We start from the raw sequence: 18,412 nt of genomic DNA, 5'->3' as shown, positions 1-18,412 counted from the left end.
GCGCGGCACGGCGGACGGGCAGTTCCCGCCGATTCCTGTCACAACGCCTGGGGGGGCGGCGCGCATGCGCACTGGGCTTGCCTTCACTTGGCGCCAAGCGGGCTCGGAGCTTGTCCGTTAACAGCTGCCCGGGCATCGCCTCACGCGGGCGTCGGGCGGTCGGTCGTGTTCCGGAGTGTGTATCGCTCGGGCTGTCCGTCTGCCTTGGTTTGGGAGGGAGGATGTGGGAGGTTGTCTGCTGTGGGCGCACGCAATGGCTGCCCGCCTCTGCGCGGCTTTGCAGCTGTGGTAAACCCGCGGCAGGCCCGGAGGTGGTGGCGGGGGGTGACTCCGCACAGCTCCTGCCTTCGTACATGCCTCAGCGGGGAACAGGCGGGGCCCGGCGCTGTGGTGGAATGGCCTCCAGAGCGTTCTGGAGCTGGCAGCAAGCGATGTAAGAGAGAGGTTAAAATTCGTGTTAAAGTAAATTTGAAACTATCGGTGCTGGGGGTGTGGAAGGGGGGGCTTGAGTCCATGTACGTCCTCGGAAGTGACGGGAAGGGGGGCCCGCTGGCTCCTCCTGCCGTTAGGGAAACATTAACCTGGGGTTCTGCGGTCGTTTAGGGGTAAAACAGGTCAGAAAGAACCTTGCAGAAAAGAGCGTAAGACTGAATAGGCGCAAACGACAATGCAAATTCCCATTTTTACGGTTGATGCGTTTACAAACCGGCCATTTTCTGGAAATCCTGCGGCAGTTTGTCTGCTTGAAAATGTAAGTTAAAAAAAACCAAAACATTTTTTGAGGGACTGCAATGGCATTTGCCATTCTGTACTTGACCTGAGCACTCAGCACTGCATTAGACTTTGCTTCCTATATTCAGGAGTTCTGCTTGCGAGCGTTGTTTGCTGTTGCTCCAGAATACAGAGAAATTAGCACAGGGGTACACTTTTTTTTTCCTATCAGAATGATTTCATACAAGACACACTTTGTATGTTTTGGGGTATTTTGTTTTTTTTTTTTTTTAAAGGTTTTTACTGGTTTTATTCTGAGTTGTCGAAACGAAATGACTTAATTTCTTAAGACAATGGATTCAGAATGAAATCTCTGAAGGGAAATACAATAACATAGGATCAGTACTCAGTTTTTTAATAAAACTGAGGGGTTTAGTTTTGGTGTGATTTTTTTCTCCCTTTTTTTTATTTTTTTCTCTTTCTATGGAAGGAAAGTGGGGATGTATAAACCTGGATTTGAGTCTTCCCACTTTTTGTGTGTCAGGTTCAGCTTTTGCCAAATTTAGACGGATGGGTTTTATTACTTCAATGTTACGTGGTAGTTTTAGTGCTATTGACAGTAATCTTCCTCATCAAGGTCTTCTGAACAGTTGGTACGAACTGGGACGCTTGACAATTTCTACCAAAACCTGTTTATTAAAGTGGATTAGATATGTATAGGCCTTATTTGTATAATTACATCTGACAAAAATTGTAAGTGTGAAAATATATGTAGAGGAGTCAATGGTAGTAGGTTGCACTGACAATATGAAACCTTTCTAAATGTTCCTAAACCTATCCAGATCTCATACAATATAGCTTACTTACCAGATCAGCTAAAGTTGTGACTGAGAACATCTCACTTCAGGGGTATTTTTGGCCCTCTGAAATCTAAATACTTCCTCTGAGAATGAATTTACTTTAGAACTATGAGCTTTTAATCACATTTTTATATTAACTTGACTTAATGTATTGTGAGGGCAGCTTATTTGCATGTTGCCTTTGGGTTGTTGAGATTTTAAAAGTTTTTTCTGCAGTACCTGGGGCTAGAGGCTTTAGTGTCAAATTTAAAGCTGAGATTCAGTTAAAGCTGGGATTATAATTCATAATTTTATTCTAAGATCCAGGAAAGTATGGTGCAGCTAGCAACAATATTTCTGTTCTCTGTTCCCTTCAGAGTCTCAGCAGATGCTTTACAAAAAGTAAATGGGAGTAATGCAAGAATGGCAAAACAAGCCCTTTCTGTGTTTCAGAAGTGCCACAGGATGGCAGTATTTCAATAAAGTTCTATTATTTTTAATAACATTTTGGTAGGTCTTTGTTCTGGTGTAGTATCTTTAGAGTAATTGACAGAACTATTTTGCTGGGATAAAGGAGAGGTGCTTGTTACTGTAAAAAGACTGTTGTTTCATCTGCAAGTACAGGTCTATGATACGCATCAGTAATTGTATCATAGCTGTAATATGGGATAAAGTTACTAAGGGAAATAAGTAAAGTTAGCAGGGCAAATTTTTATCTGTCAGAAGTTGAACCTGGCCAGGTCCACTCAGTACTTTGTTTCATTTGTGTTTCAATATTTTAAAGATCAGATTCTCAAACCTGGCCAGTCAGCACAATTGTGGGGAGAGAGCAATGGAACAAGGGTGAAGTAGAATTTTATACAATCGCTACAACTCGTGTATCCTGGGGTCAACGTTCAGTGGTTTAAATCTGCAGGCAGTTAGAGCAGAATGTGGTGAGCTCCAGCTTTTTCAGTTTACCTCCTCTCAGCTTCTACTGACTTAGCATATTGTTCCCGTTGTTCAAAGAGTAGTATCAAGGGTAGAGCCTTAAGCGCTGATCAGCCATCTTGGCTATTGCCCTGGCCATTCCTACACGCCTCTTGTTGGCATGGATTTTTCAGAGTTATAACAAGAGAGTTGTAGTTATTTTTAGATTGTGTTAATAATGACTTCTCAGTGTGACTTGAATCATGACTTTAAAAAAAGATTTGTGTTCATGAAAAGACTGAGTTTAGTTTTTTTGATGATTTTATTTTCCATGTATTCCAAGAATTTCTAAACTAATAGGACAGATACTAGAAATGCTCATGTATCACAATGATTGAACTAGTTATCCCATTTTATACTTAAAGGTTTTTTTTACTCTTGGAAAGTATTTTGAACTAAAAACAAAGCTACGTTTTATTATAGAAAATTAAATTACTGTATTTATTTGACAGAAAGTTTGCTTCTGTGTTTTGTGGCCTGCTTTTCATTGGCTTTGTTGTTTCATCGGCTCTGTTGTTTCATCATTAGGACTTGGATGAAGATTTGCACCAAAAAATCGCAACAGAAATGAACCTTTCAGAAACTGCTTTCATCAGAAGACTGCACCCTGGAGATGACTTTACCAAAAGTGAGCAGTTCTGTTTATCCATCAAAATCTCTTACAAGGGAATAGGAGGACATTGTGGGTACCTTTATAAGGAATGGTGCTAAGACAGTCAAAGCAAAATCTTGGAGTTATCATGTATCTTACTTAAGATAATAATAATAAGCCTTTTGCACATGGATTCGTTGAAGTATTTGTGCTGCATATTAAATTAATTTTACAATACACAAACATTTATTATTCATAAATCAGATTATTTGTTTTAGGGCCTTTTATTGAATAAGCAAGTTGAAAGTAGAAAATCTCCTAAAAATGCTATGCCAAGATCCTTCCATTAATACTTTCATTACTACTGATAATCTGAGATAATTTCTTGTTATGCAAGCACAAGAATAGAGAAGGAATGTGCTTATTCTATATGCACTAGGTTTTGTTGGGATTCTATTTGTTTTCATTAGATAGGGAACACTAATGCACTGATTTTTCACAGGGGTGACAAGACTTTGTTGTTTGTTTTTTTTTTTAAATACTGGTTGTTTCTTTTGTACCTTTTAGTTGTGTTTGTATGGTAATTATTCACTTGAAATATATTTTCATAAACATTATCTTAAACGACAGTGCAAGAACTGCAAAAGCTACAGGAAACCAAGTGTAGTGCACTTGTGTTCCAATTTTTTTAAACAACAAATAGAAATATGATTTCTAGTGAAATGAAGGGTTAGCGTACATTAGAGGCTTTTACCAGACTTGGCTGGTGGTTTAAGCACAATAATTCGTAACTGACCTAGCTCTGATACAGGTTCCATTATACCAAAAAAGCTATCTTTAACCCCTAGAGGGTACCCCAGCCTGCAGTGTATAGACATCGTGACTGTGACTTTGTAGAATTCCATAATACTCAGGGACACAGAGGCTTTATCTTCTAAATTCTCTACTTTATTACGGATTACCAAATACCCCCAAATCACCACTGGCAAGTATCCCTATGATTAATGAAGTGAACATATATATATATCTCAAGCTATTACAAATTATTATCAGTGATCAATAGTAGTGCAGGAATCAATAATATCATCCATTCCAGTTCTTTCAGTTAGAACAGCCAGTGGCGGCTACTGATTCTTACTTTCTCAGGGTGTTTTCCCTTTTTTCCAGACTTTTTTTCACCTTTTCAGATGATAAGTTGCTGTTACAGTTTGTTGGTTTTGTGCTTGCTGATGGTATCTCCGCATGTCTGTGGTTCCTAACTACCCAGCAGCACTTCAAAGGTGCCAGCTGCGCTTCTCAAGGTTGCTTCTGGTTCCCAGGCCTGCAAGCTTTCTACTCTGCAGCTCCTTTGCTCTTGTAACAAAGTACCTTTCCTCCATTAGTAGTAGACTCCTGTTGTTGACCTGACTGAAAAGCAATAGCTATTCCAAAAATCAGTACAAAATAGGTTCCTAAAAGGGTCTTTAAGACCAACACTGACTGTAACGTGCATTTTGATTAACTGAAATGACATCACTCTGTATAAAGTTTTGAGGTAAATTGAAGAACTAGACTTCTTCCACTTAATAACGCTAAATAAACTTTATTTTCAAGGTTCCTGCTTTGGACTCAGATGGTTCACCCCAGCCAATGAAGTTCCTCTCTGTGGTCATGCTACACTTGCAGCATCTGCTGTGTTGTTTCATATACAAAGTACGTTTACAAGCTATTTATTACTATAACTTTTTAGGAAATTTACTTCTAATTAAGAAGATCTCTATTTTCTTACAACAAAGGCAATTAAATATTCAGAACATTTAGCTAACACATATGGAAATACCTTAGGTATTGTCTTTTACAACTGCTCTGTAATTACAAGGTTGTAGTCTGATGCCTACGCTTGGATTTCGATGCGCTCGTATTACTTATTTAAGAAAAGTGCTAAATATGCAGATGTCATTTGGGAGAGGTAGAGTAGAATTTGATGAATAGAGACTGAATAGGAAATTTAACCAAATTCTGTTAAAAGGAAATTCCCGTTCATTCTAGGAATGTGCAGGAAAGATTCACTGACAGTTGCTGTGTTTATTAGCCTCAGGAGATTATTGAGTTAGCTGGGAATTTTGTCTCAGAGTACAGATTTACTATAGTTATTGTATTTCAGCTGCATTACCAACTTTTTCAGAATATACTGAGCTAGTCTAAGAGCTATAATAATTTAGATTCAAATTCTTATGTTTGATAATGTTGCAATGTTCTCTCTCTAGAAAACACAAATTCAGTTCTCACATTTGTGACACTGAGTGGGGAATTAAAAGCCAGACAAGTGGAAGATCATATTGTCCTGGACTTACCACTTTACTTGACCTACCCACAGGTCAGTCAAAATTTTACTTGTTAAAGGCTTTCAAGGAAACTATGTCTTTATGTTTGTGTGTGTATCAAAGTATATCTATCTATCTCTAGGTGGATAGATACATACATATATATGTCCTATTTTTTACAGAGTGGTTTTGTTGTGTTTTTTTTCTTCAGGAACTTCAGGAAGTAGAAGAGTTACTAAAGGTAAAAAAAGAATCTATATGTGGTCTTAGAAGCACATTTATAATACCCATACTTATTTTTATACATGAAAATGGCTGAAAAGTGGCAACATGGCTTTGCTTGATGTACTCCTTGAAACACTAAACCTTAAAAATCTGAGTCATGCAGCTCAGGAAATGTAATTCTCCAAAATGCTGGAGTTGAACTTTTGTCTCTCGCCACCATTGACTGGAGTATCGGTGTTTGCTTCAGGGCATCTTCAGGCTATTGTATGCATGTGAGGGCAGTCTAGTGTCCTTGCCCTCACCTAGGTCCCTGAATTTCTTTTCAAGTTGATGTATACAGAGCTCTTAGCATATATCAAATCCATTCATGCACTTAGTGCATTTACTTTTCTTGATTGCATATACTTGAGGGCTGCACGAAAGACCTTGCGTAAGCCCTGTTCTAGCAGGAAATTTGTTTGACAAAAGTGTTAAGAAAATAGTATTTCATATTCAAATGATAATGTTTTTCTTTGTCTCCTTTAACTTGCCCACCAGGCAGCTGTTGGTGACATGATTGTTCAAGATCTCCGTTACTCTCCTGACACAAAGAAACTCTTAGTCCGTCTCAGTGATGCTTATGAAAGGTGTCTTATACTTCTTATTTTTAAATCAAGTGTGCAGAAATTGAGTCTGCTTGTTTAGCCTCTATGCCTTACATACTAGGCTTTTTAATCTAGTTTTCAAACAGGTGGAGATTAAAAGCTCTAATTGAAACTCCTGTGTTATATAGTTATTTTATCTTCTCATGTGAGCTTATTGAACCTGCAAAGCTACGTAAGATCAGTCTGAAATCTGTGTCCAAGAAGAGGAGGTGTAGGAAACAGTTTTAATGATGGTGTATTTTCCCTGTCCCTCTGAGTAAAAAAAAAAAAAAAAAGATCCAGTGACCTAGCAGGAAATTAGGAGTCTTGCTTCTCAAATGAAGAAGTACTAGTTGCATAGCTATAGAGGTCCACTTAGTGAGACAGGGCGCTTTGACAGAATGCTGTGGATTTTTATTCCTGTTTGACTGTAATCTTCTTACATGTACTTAACAGCATCATAAGTAGCTTTATAGAGGAATTTCCAGTTCAAATTATTTAAAAGCATTTGTTAATCTCAGAGAGCTGAATTTCATTGTTAAGTCAAGTATGATTTGGATATATATTGTTGAAACACAAATTCTTTAATCGGGCCAAATTACTATTATTTTTACTTGAAGTTGGGCCTAACTAATGTTTATGGATTGAGCTAGTGGGGAGATAGAAATATTCTCAGCTGAGTATTTTCAGACATCTTGTGGAGATGTATCTGCAACTTCACAGACTCGAGACTGTTGTAGAGTGCTTTAGAATCCGGTGAAGATCTGAGTGGTGTTAGTTGTTTGCTTACTCTGAAAGGAGGCGGAGTCCTTACTCTTTGCATTCTGTAGTGATGAAGTACTTCTTTCAATAATTAAAATGTTGAAACAGAAGTGTGAATTTTTGTAGCTAATGTTCCAGGATGCTCTGTTTTCAGAAATAAATAGTAAATGCATGGCTTGAGCTTTTTCTCTGCTCACTCAGAGTGTATTATACTCAGGGTAGTCTTCTGTCAAATGACAGTGGGACAATAATGCTAGGAATCTTGTCTCCTCTTAACAGTTAACCATGGTTGTTTTGGGATTGTAGAGAAGACAATTTTGTAGTTTTCTGTTTCTTTTAAATACTTAAATTAATGTAAAATGAAGAATATGGGCTATTAAAAATCTATAATTATATTCAAGGTCTGTGTTGGAAGAACTGCAAGTGAATGCACAACGCTTTTTGTCAGCTGAAAAGACAGGAAAGGTGAAAGGACTCATACTCACTCTTAAGGGAAATTCCAGTGGAAAACATAAAGGCCATGATTTTTACTCCAGATACTTTGCACCTTGGTATGGAGTTCTGGAAGACCCTGTTACAGGTATGTGTTTGTGTGAAAAGCAACTCTTACTCTTGTTTCAGTTCAATTAAAAGTTTCCTATTAAACTTCATGAATCTGGTTTTGTACTTTGGAGTCTTTTTATAAATTACTGTTTTATATGGACAGCAGGAGTGTGCTCATTAAACTGAAAAATTTCATGACTGATGCCAACTCATTCAGAATAAATCAGCTGCTTGCTGTCATCGGGCCAGATATTCCTGTGTCTTTTTTAGATCTTTCCCTGAAGTATTCCAATTAGAGAAAAGCACGAGCCTGGTTTGGTATTGAATGAGTATTGCAGTAGAAGTTTATATCCACTTCTGTTGGTATTCTCTTTTTTGTTTTTTGAGCTTCAGCTGAGATGTCCTCTAGTTTCATGACACTTATGGATATTCTCAGGCCTGTGAATAATATGAACACAGCTATTTGTATATTTAGGGGCAGGAAGGCTAGTTCTCTGCCCATTCCTTTGATGTTCCTCTCAGTAGGTGTGATGGTGATTGCTGCAGGATGATGTTATTTTCTTAGGTACCAGTTAATCACAGGTTAATTATTAGTCAGATGAGAACTTGGTCAAAAATGCTCATTAAATGTTCTGCTAAATAAAGAGAAAACTTTCTTTGTTGGAATAATGCTAGTTATTTAGTAATACTAGCAGAAAGAAAGGCTTACAAAGAAATATAAGCCATGCATTTCAGTTATTTTTTAAGCTTGCAGTCCTGCTTTCCTGATAAAGCAGGGGGCAGAGTGTGGTAGATGTATCTAATCCCAGAGCTCATTCCTTGGGATTTCTGGGAAGACTAGTATTGATATGTAGTAAAGTTTCCAGAATCTCTGAGATTTTTCTAGGCTTGTTATAGCTCACTGTTGCTTGTCTTCCATCTTTAAGCGTCTTTTCTTTTGTAGAAATAAATCTTTTTATTGTATTGCTGAAGTATATTTTTAGCAGTGTTATGAATTGGTATTATATTTCTTTTGGAATGATTTCTTAATAATGTTACATGTCCTGGTGCTCTTGAGCCCTTACAATTATAGATACTTCAGTGTAGGGTTTCCAGCAGAGCGTCTTTGTCCCTAGCTGCTAATGTAGACTGAAGGAGCATTTCTAGCTATGAATCTGAGAAACCATCCTAAGTTTCTAAGCCAACTGCCAGTCAGGAAACAAGTCTTTTAGCTTTCAGAAGCTGGGGTGAGACCTTAAAGATCTCTTTGACTTACATCCTGATACGTACCAGCATTCAACACTGGAAAAAAAAAATGGAGGTTTTATTGTGAAAACTGTGAGGAGAAGAAATGCTTTTGTTTTACGCAATGACTTCTATCCACCTGTTCCTATTCTTCAAAAATATCCAAAAGCCTGTTCAATTTTTTGATGGATAGCTGTTCATATTTCATTGAATAACATCATGTTTAGATGAATAATATTTTGAATTTAATATTTTGAGATTCTGTTACTAGGAAACTTCACTTTTGATGAGTGAATGAATACTTTGGCTCAAGTATTTAAATTGATACTATTTGTTATTCCTACCAATTGTGGCTAATCGTGAAGCCCTCATCTAGGCAAAATTTCCATTGAAGCCAGAAGATGAGGAAGTAATACTACTTTATCACAAATATATGAAATGTTAAAGCCTTAAGTTCTCTCTGCTGTGCAAACTCCTAGGTGCCCTAGGCACGTGTGGCACTGGATTTGTGTATGGCATTTACATTTTGAATGTGCTTGCTCTGTAAAGTAGTGATTGTAATTTAATTCTGTACTTTGTTTTCCAATACCTTTTAAGGATCTGCCCATGCCGTTTTAAGCAGCTATTGGTCGGAGCAGCTGGGGAAGAAAGAAATGCTCGGTAAGAGAAACTGTTTTCTTGCAAAACTGCCTGTTTATGGAAAAGCTGCTCACTAAAAAAGTTGTATGATTATTACAATCCAAACTGTAGCAATAACTCCCTATACATTTTCTCAATATTAATAGAATATTATGCAATATTTTGTGTGTGAGGTAATCTTTAAGAAATTGCGTTCTTTCTTACCTGCTAACGTGACACATCATGCCTGCAGGGAGTTTGAAGTCTCAGTTTCTGGATCGTAACTCTGCATTTAGTTTTTGATCTCAGCTTTTATAATTCAGTTCTCATGAGCTTTCATCATAACTGAACCTTAGTGAACTTCAGGTGGTGCTGTTTTTCTTGTTTGATTGAATTTTACTTTACTACTTGGTCTTTATGGCTTGCACGTTGGGTATTGGGAAAGGTATTGTGTACTTTTCGGTAGAATTGGGACAATGTTTTCCTTTTGCCTCACGTATTAAGGTGAGATTGAGAAAAGTCATGGTTTCTGCCTGATTTTGGAATTTACTTGAGAATCACTCCAGATTAATCCCACAGTGTCTTCTTTAGGAAACTTAGGGTTTAAAATAACTAATGTTATTATAGCTAGATAAGAAGAGATGATGTATTTTTAACATTTAGATTCTACTTATAGAATGTGCTTTATGGTACAGGGTTGGGGTTTTTGTTTCTGTTACATCTGTGTATTTAGGTATGAAGATCAGTTATTCTCAGGATGATGATCTTTTACATGGTAGCAAGGAAGGATATAAGAAAGAATAGTCACATTACAAGAACAGAAAGAATGTGACAAATTAAATATATAAGGATGAGGACAAGATACATCGGCATTTGCAAACTTTGTTTGTAATTTATTTACAGTCTTACTTTTATGTAATGATTAAGCCTTGAAGGAATTTGAGGTGAGGGGCCCTCTGAAATCAAAGAACAGATTTATTGGTAGTCTTTCAATCAATGAGATATGCGTATTTGATCACATATTTGTTGTTAAGCAAGAAACTGAAGAACTTGGTGGAAGAAAAACAAAAGAAACTGTTAATACGTGACAACACTAGATAAAGAGGCATTGGGTGTCTGTCTGCTTCTCATGTTTCTAGTGCTTTGCCAGAGAATGGAAGAACACCACAAGCAATCCAAAATACCCTAGTCCCTATCTGGTTCCCTAACAGAGGGCAGGGGATTACAATTCTTCCGTGCACCTGACAACAGTTAAGTCTTTGGTAACATTTAGTTTACAACAGAGATTGGATCCTTGATCTAATACTGTTCATTGTCTGTAAAAGCAAACACTTTTCCAAACAAACAGCTACTTTAAATGTAAGCCTTCCTATATTTGGTCAAATGAATCTCAAAATGGATTTTCATGAGAATGATAAGCTCTTTAAAGGGTCTTTTTGCTCGGCATAGCTCAGTATGGTAATCCACAATGACTAAGACCTTCTCCATCATTAATTGAAAGAAAAGTTTGACATTCTGTTCCAAAGATCTCATATTTGCATTTATATCGCAGAAATCTGTGATAGTTTCCATAATGTTGGGGGAAAAAATCCCAATATATTTTCTGAAGAGTTGAAATTGTCTTTGGTAATACATCCTTATGGACTAACTATTTCTCAGAAGATTTTGACATTTTCAGATGTTAATGTGGAATTTAAAACTCTTCTATGCCATCTATAGACACTGCTTCTTTAAGTAATCAAACAGACAGGAATTCCATTTTACATTTTCATGTATTTTGTATGTACTGTGCCATTTCCTCTTTTAGAGAAACCCTCTCAAGCAACAAAGGCAATTGATACTGTAATCAGGTTCTCTAATGTGTTTAGCACCAAAAAAGTCCTATCTGCCCACAAGATAGATTTTTTTTTTTTTTTTCATATTTTATATATATATGTCCTCAAACTACGTCTGTGGTAGAAATCATACAAAGCAGATTTAAAGAGAACAAGTTCATTTGACATCTGATCAACATGTGGTCTTTATGTGTGTTTATGAGAAAAAAGTTTTCTTTATGTGCATGTGACTGAGAGGTATCAGTTAGTACTGGGCTGAATTCTATTACTATTTGAATTATTTGGAAAAGATGGCTGGCAATCGAGAAGATTCCATATCACCAAAGATTAATAAATAAGAGCGTATTTTGACTTTTTAGAAACCTTTGCAGTAACTTCTGTAATATCCGACACCTTTTATTGCAAGAATAAAGGAAAGTTTTCTTCCATAAAATGAAAGTTCTGTTAGTTCCAAAATAGATCAGATATGAAATAATATAAAAATGAGGAACATTAAATCCATTGTCAGATCTCTCTGGGTATTGTGACCTATAGGAGGAGGTCAGCTGTCAGCTGCATCTCTGCTGAAGTGTATCAGACGTAATTTCCTGTGTTTGGGTTCTCTTCCTACTTTTATTAGACCAAATTGTCAAAAAATAACCGCCCCCATCAACTACAAAGAGAATTTTCCAGTCTTTTTACAAGGTGAAATACATTATGATTTTTCTTGAAACCATGTACATATCCTTGAATTTAAGCTGTGTTAAATCAGAGTTCAGTATCAGTTGCATTTTTTTTTATTTGAAGAATCTCTGCAATATATAAAAAGTTATAATCTCTTATATCAGATGTATAGACTTTCATAATTGCTGATGAATGCATTATTTAGCAACTGTCTCTGTATCCAGCCCTCTATAGTTTTCACATTTCTAAGATAACATTTATAAGCATGCATAAGGAATTCGATATAACCAAACAAATTATAGAGGACTTTCCAAATTACTGTGAAGAGAAGGGGCTTTATCCAGCTCAATTTTTAATCTCAGGTGAAGCTAGAGGAATCTTTCTGTACCTGTTTACTTCAGACAGCTGTATTAATTTGTGGGGAAATTTTGGTTCTTGTTACTGCTTTTAACTTCCCTGATTCCTTCCTGGTACAGAACAGGTTTATAGCATTTGAGGTGTTGTGTTTGGCAACCACAAGACAAACCTTACTTTGATAACTGTAAGATCATAATTTCACAAATTTTGACAGGATTTCTTTCAATACAAAGTCTGTTCCATCTTCTAACTTTTCAGTCTCCTCACTTTTTTTTGTTTGTTTTTGTGAAGAACTTGCTTTATTCAGCAATAAATATACCCGTATTTAAGTTTTTGCTAATTTGAATTCTTATGAAGTGAAGAGTTTTGCAGAATTGTACTTGCAGCTTTCATTGTTCCCAGTTAATCTCAATGTTTGACCACATCAGATTTTTATAAAAATGTGTCCTGGTTTGAGGTAAAGCAGAACCAATTAACATCTCTGCCAAAGGAGAGGTGTTTCACTCGATCAGTCACCAGATTTACCCACCTTCTTTCGTAGAGTAAAAACAAGTCTTGGAGGTCTTAACTTTGTTCAGTTAAGGAACAAGTGCTTCTTTCACAGTCCTTTTATAGGGTTTAGAAATTCAACCAGAATAATGGTGGTTTCTAAAAATAAATAATTTTACAAGAATAGTACCTGTTCCTGAATTGATGTCATTATAACATCATGAAGAAAATCTGTTACTCCTCAAATCCTATAAGCAATGGTCATTTAGATACATCTGGGCTGCCAAGAAGGTCCTCAAAATAACAGGATAGTATTAGTGCAAGGCCACTGGCCACCTTGTGAATGCAGTGGTGAATGATTCTGTGATATCAGCATGCTCAATCTCACAGTCCTTGTATCTACTCTTAAACTTTCCCCTGTCTCAGGTTCTACAGATCAGAATGTACATACTTGTTTTTATACAAAACGTGTAAAATGTATGTGTAGTATGAGATATCCCTAGTAAATCCAGACATAGGATGGATGTGCAACAGCTTTGCGATCCAAAAGGTGAGCACACATCAGAGATGCTTGAATGTCTCTCGAGACATTGCTGTTAAATGAAATCCTCTAGTTATTGAAATGTTCCGTGCAGACATAGTGTGAAGTAGCAGTCCTTCTGTGTGAGAGAGAGAAAAGATTGAGTATTATTTTCATATAAGCTTGGGTAAAATTTTCTTTTGTGTGTTTTTTTTTTCCTTCTACTTTGGAAGTTTCGTTAAAAATAAATAAAATGGACCAGTATCAAATCAGTCTCGGTAATCCTGCTATGAAACAGGCAGCACTGGTTCCACATTTAAAGAAAGAAAAAAAAACAACCAGCCTCTGTAGGTTTGAAATAATTAATCTCTTTTATTTAAGTCTGCTATCATGAGGGAGTGAGAGAGTTTAGATGAGTATTAGTATTTTGTATACTGTTGCCACTTGGCAATGGTAATTGATCCACTTTATCATGGTCTGGATCTTTAAGTGTCCAAAATACTCCAATTGAAGGCATTACTCCATACATAGATGTTGTTTGGACAAGTTAAAAACAATAATTGGTAGTTCTATAAATGGAAGAGAACAAAGTATCTATATCAGTCTTTCTGTAGCTCCTGTTTGCACTGTTTTGGAGTGTTTGCCTTGCCTGTTACAAGGAAGAGGTTTCTTGTCAGCTGTAGCTGAGAAGTTGTTTTAAGGCATACAGTATATATTCCATCTGTTAGAGGTCCTGTGCTCTGTTTGGATGTGAATACAATCTCTACCCAATTTACAAATTGTGGGTTTGTGAGGAAAAACATGCCCTGTGGCTTTGAACAACTTTTGAAGTAGCTGGAAATTCACTGAGTAAGGAGACTGCGAATGTTAATGCCTCATCATCCATTTACAGCCTTTTATGAAAACAGCACTATATGAAACTCAAACCTTTGCTAAATGCCATGTGAACCAGACCATTTTTTGATCAAGTAGTTCTGCAACTAAAATTGGACTACTGAAACAAGTCTACAGACTCAACGTGCTAAGTGAGCATTATCTTCCCACCTGTATATGACTAAACAGTTTAGGCAAAAGTTTATTTATGTAATTATTTACAAGTGGAAGGCTATTTCTACTTAAACTTTATTCAGCTTTATTAGATGGCATATTCAGGATTATGTAAATAAGTATCTGTTCATGTCTATGTAAGAATTTGGTCTCAGTTTGACAGCTGAAGCAGCATCTATGTTTCTTTGAAGACTTTTACCACTGGCTGCTTGAGTTTTTTTTACCCATTAGCTAAACACATTCTTCGCATGTAGTATTGAATGTTCACTTTACAACCGGTAAAGTGGTTCTTCATTCTTATGCAGATAATACTTGGTGTTCTTCCTTCTGACCTACAGAAACTGTCTATCCCATCAATGGGAGAATTCAAGACTGCTTTAGACATACAGAGGAAACCTGCTTGGCTACATCACAGCAAACTAACCTTCATTACTTGTATTAACTAGCATCTTTGTCAGACTCAATAGACAAGTTCTAGTCTGAGATACACCCTCAACTAATCTTTATCCATAAAGACAATTCATCCAGGCTGTACCTGGTACAGTGCTTGCCCTGGTGCTGCTTGCTTTCTGGAGACAGAGGCATCATTTCCCTGAGTTTCATGGATTTAAAAATAATTTGTGGTAGCTACTAGTTTTTTTAACTGTGGATTCTTGTTTCTATTTAGCTTTTCAATGTTCCCGCCGTGGAGGAGAGTTGAAGATTTCACTGCGTAATGATGGAAGAGTTGACATTGCGGGGAAAATTGCTATTGTATTAAAAGGAAACCTGACATTCTGAAGAAATTGACACTAACAATTTCATCTCCCACACCTTCAAATTATTCATATTATGTTGATTATCTCTTAGCTCTAGGCAATGAATCACCACTGTCCTCAGAAGTCTTTGATTACTTATTGTCCATTTTAAAAAATTGCTTGAAAATGTGCACTTCTAATCTTCAAGATCCTTGGTATTGTTTTCTTCGCTTTCATCTTGCCGCTTCATATGTACACTGACCTCAGAAACTGTCGAAGGACAGCTATCTTGTTTTTCTGCTTTTAAATGGTTCTTTTCTATATTTCCAAATTCTATGTTAAAATCCATTCCTGCTTCCTGGACTGAATTCTAAACTTTTCTGATTGATAAAATAATCAAACTTTTTCCATATTCAGTCATTCTGCATGAAATCTGACTACAGTCCTTTAAAAAAAAAATCTTTTCTCTGCCATATATTGCAGTGATGCGTATATGTTCATTAATTTACTTCAATTAAAATATAAAAAAAGTATAAATGGCTTAGAAATGTGCTTTATGGTTCTCTTATGAACAGTATTTTTCAAAGACAAATTGTATTCCAGTGACTTGTAGTACTGAAGCTTAGTCAATATTTTTAATTAAAGTTTTAGCAGAAAAATTTAAGAGATTGACATAGTGATGCACATAAAACCAGTCAAAATGTGAAAGAAAACTTTCTTGGTTACAGCAATATAATTTACTTTTCAAAGTCTGAAGATCTGCTCCTAAATTAAGTTTCTTCTGTAATTTTCTTCATGAAGTCTATTGCTTCAGATTTTGTCACTTTTTCCTTTAGTGTTCTCATCTTTCTCTGGATTTATTAGGAATGTTAAACTGTTTCAGTTACTCTAGCTAAAAGTTTCTTTTCCCTTTCAAATCACTTTTGTCGCAAGCTTTCTTTTAGTTCTTTTTCTTTGCGTTATTTCAGGATGAAGTATTTTGAACTCAAAGGCATTTTCATACTGTGAGAACAGCAGGATGTCTGCCCTTTATAAATGATGAGGAACTTAGCTGTCCCAAGTTCTCCTATTTCCAGTTATTTTGAACTTTATCGTAACTCACAACTGACATCTTACTTAAGCCCAAATAGCTGGAGGCAAGTAACAGTGTGAGAATCCTAGGATTCATTTGAAATGAAAGTTTCTAGCTCTTGCTGCTACACAGAACATACCAAAAAATCTGATCTAAATGCACTGCAAAGCTCAAGAGCTAGGTGACAAGGAAAAGGAATCTCCAAATGGGAATGCATGTTCTTCTGTATTCAGTCTTGCTGAAATGTGGTTTGTAAACATGGACTTATCATCAGATGCAAGATGCGGCTTAACAGCAATGTTGCAATGGCATATTTAGCAGGCACCTTGGCCTTGCCTTCTCACAAAGCAAAAGGAAGATCCAGTGACCTGGATCTTCTTGAGGAGCAATACTGCAATCTTGTTTTGCTGTGTTTGCTACTTCCGACAGGCCTATGCAATGAGTCAATCTAGCCCAGCCCATAATCTGAGGTGCTTTGGAAAAAAAAAACAACCTTCCTTAAGAATATAAATGAGCTAAAGAAGCAATGATTGTTCACCCATCCACATTTAACAAATAGTCGGTATGTTGTTTTTTGTTTTTTTTTGTTTTTTTTTTTTTTTCTCAAGGGGACTAATAATGAACAAAGCCCAGTAAATTTTAAATATACTTGCTATCTGCATTTCCTGACCAAACCAGTATCTTTGCCGCTTAATGCATTTTTTTATAGTTTACTACTACTCAGTCTCTATTTCTGTTCAGGATAGAAAAATCACCAGAGCTCAGGTGGGAGACTATGCAGTAATGTGTTTGTAATCAACAGATTAGTTAATCAGCCATGATTTATTAATGATGAATTAATTATACCTGATTGTGCAGTTCTGCTGCTTAAATGGAGCTTTAAAGGAGTTATTTTATTAATCATCATTGTGCTAATTGCAGACACTTACAGAAGGATTGCTCATTAAACATGCAACCGTATGCAAAACAAGCAAGGCTGCTGAGAGCGGCAAGAAAAAGAGCACTCGTTTTCTGAGTAGCAGCTTTATTCTCATGAAATATTGCGTAGTTGACCTGGTGATCCTAGTTACTCACTAAGACTTACTTTAATACATTGCACATTTTCAGTCAACAATAAAGGAAATTAATTGTTGTGACAAGTTCTGTCCATCTTTCCTTTGTGAACTTCAAATTATTTAGAATTTGTGTGGCCTTCTTTCACATTTTCATGCAAAAGATTCAGTTGTTGGTTTTATTAGCTGTATATAGTTAATCTAAGTTAACTGTCGTAACTTTGAGCAAGATCCTGAACGCTAAATCACCTTAGCACCAAATGAAATGTCTGATTACACTTGAAATGAGAATTCAGACTCAAAATTGCATCAGTTTCACGTCAAGGAAAAGAGGAACACAGTGATGTTTAATTAAGTTAATTTCCAAGAACCAAAGTCAGCATGGAAAATGCAGAAAGGAAACGGTACTTAAAGGTTGATTTCTGTGAAAAGCCTACTATAATTTAAATAAACATCTTCAACCTATGCAGCACAATTTTTAGGTCCTTATAATGGTAAGTACAATCTTTGAGTACTGCAGAATTTCATGCAGACTTCATCATCATGGACTTCCCATGGGCTCTCTTTTAATGGAAGTTGCAAGGCCTTCATAATTAATTAAATAAAACTTTTTAAAGAGACTGTTTTTTGGACCTGTCTGTATAATATTGCAATTATTAACATAAAAGTTTGGGGTTTAATGTTTCTCTAAGAAAATAGTTAACTTGCATTGCTTTGATTAAATTAAAATGTATCAAAAGATAAATTAAGTGAAGATACTGAGTGGAAGGTTGGAAAAATGCAATATCTCTTTGTTTAGTGTTTCTGGTGCAGAGGATTTGAAAAACTGTTGTGCTGCTCTCTTAATTAAGACTGCAGCGTAGGGATGTGTTGAACCAACATCAAATTATGTGAAAGGAAAATACTATTTGTAAAATTCCTGTGCACTTGAGAGTTATTTACCATGAGAGTGTCCAACAGAAGGTCATTAAGTTACAGACCACTGTAGGTTTTGAGTAAATCCTTGGCTAGATCCAACAGCCAAGACATGAAAATTTAAATTCATGTTTGCTTATGTTACTTCTTGGGTGCATGCCTCTGCAGAGGCATAGCTCTTGTAGAAGCCAGGAAGAATGCACTTAACCATGAGGATGGACGCAAATTAGGAAAAAAAAATATTGAGCAACAGAAACCATTTAAGTTTGTTGCTGTGGACATGAATGTACAGCTAAAAGGGATGAAAAGAAAATGG

General features: G+C 36.3%; 1 protein-coding gene across 1 annotated transcript; it reads left to right on the top strand.

The window, feature by feature from the left end:
- Positions 1 to 609: 609 nt before the first annotated feature.
- PBLD (phenazine biosynthesis like protein domain containing) lies at positions 610 to 15,546 on the top strand. Its single transcript, XM_082486726.1, has 9 exons — positions 610 to 751; positions 3,048 to 3,147; positions 4,705 to 4,803; positions 5,358 to 5,467; positions 5,626 to 5,655; positions 6,177 to 6,265; positions 7,426 to 7,604; positions 9,389 to 9,451; positions 14,988 to 15,546. Exons 1-9 carry the CDS (start codon positions 668 to 670, stop codon positions 15,098 to 15,100), a joined length of 867 nt encoding a protein of 288 aa, XP_082342852.1. The 5' UTR covers positions 610 to 667; the 3' UTR covers positions 15,101 to 15,546.
- Positions 15,547 to 18,412: the final 2,866 nt, after the last annotated feature.

The sequence above is a fragment of the Vanellus vanellus genome (assembly GCF_965231255.1).
Source record: "Vanellus vanellus genome assembly, chromosome: 7".
Lineage (NCBI taxonomy): Eukaryota > Metazoa > Chordata > Aves > Charadriiformes > Charadriidae > Vanellus > Vanellus vanellus.
Note: the sequence above shows the minus strand (reverse complement) of the source record. Positions and strands in the feature narration are given on the sequence as shown.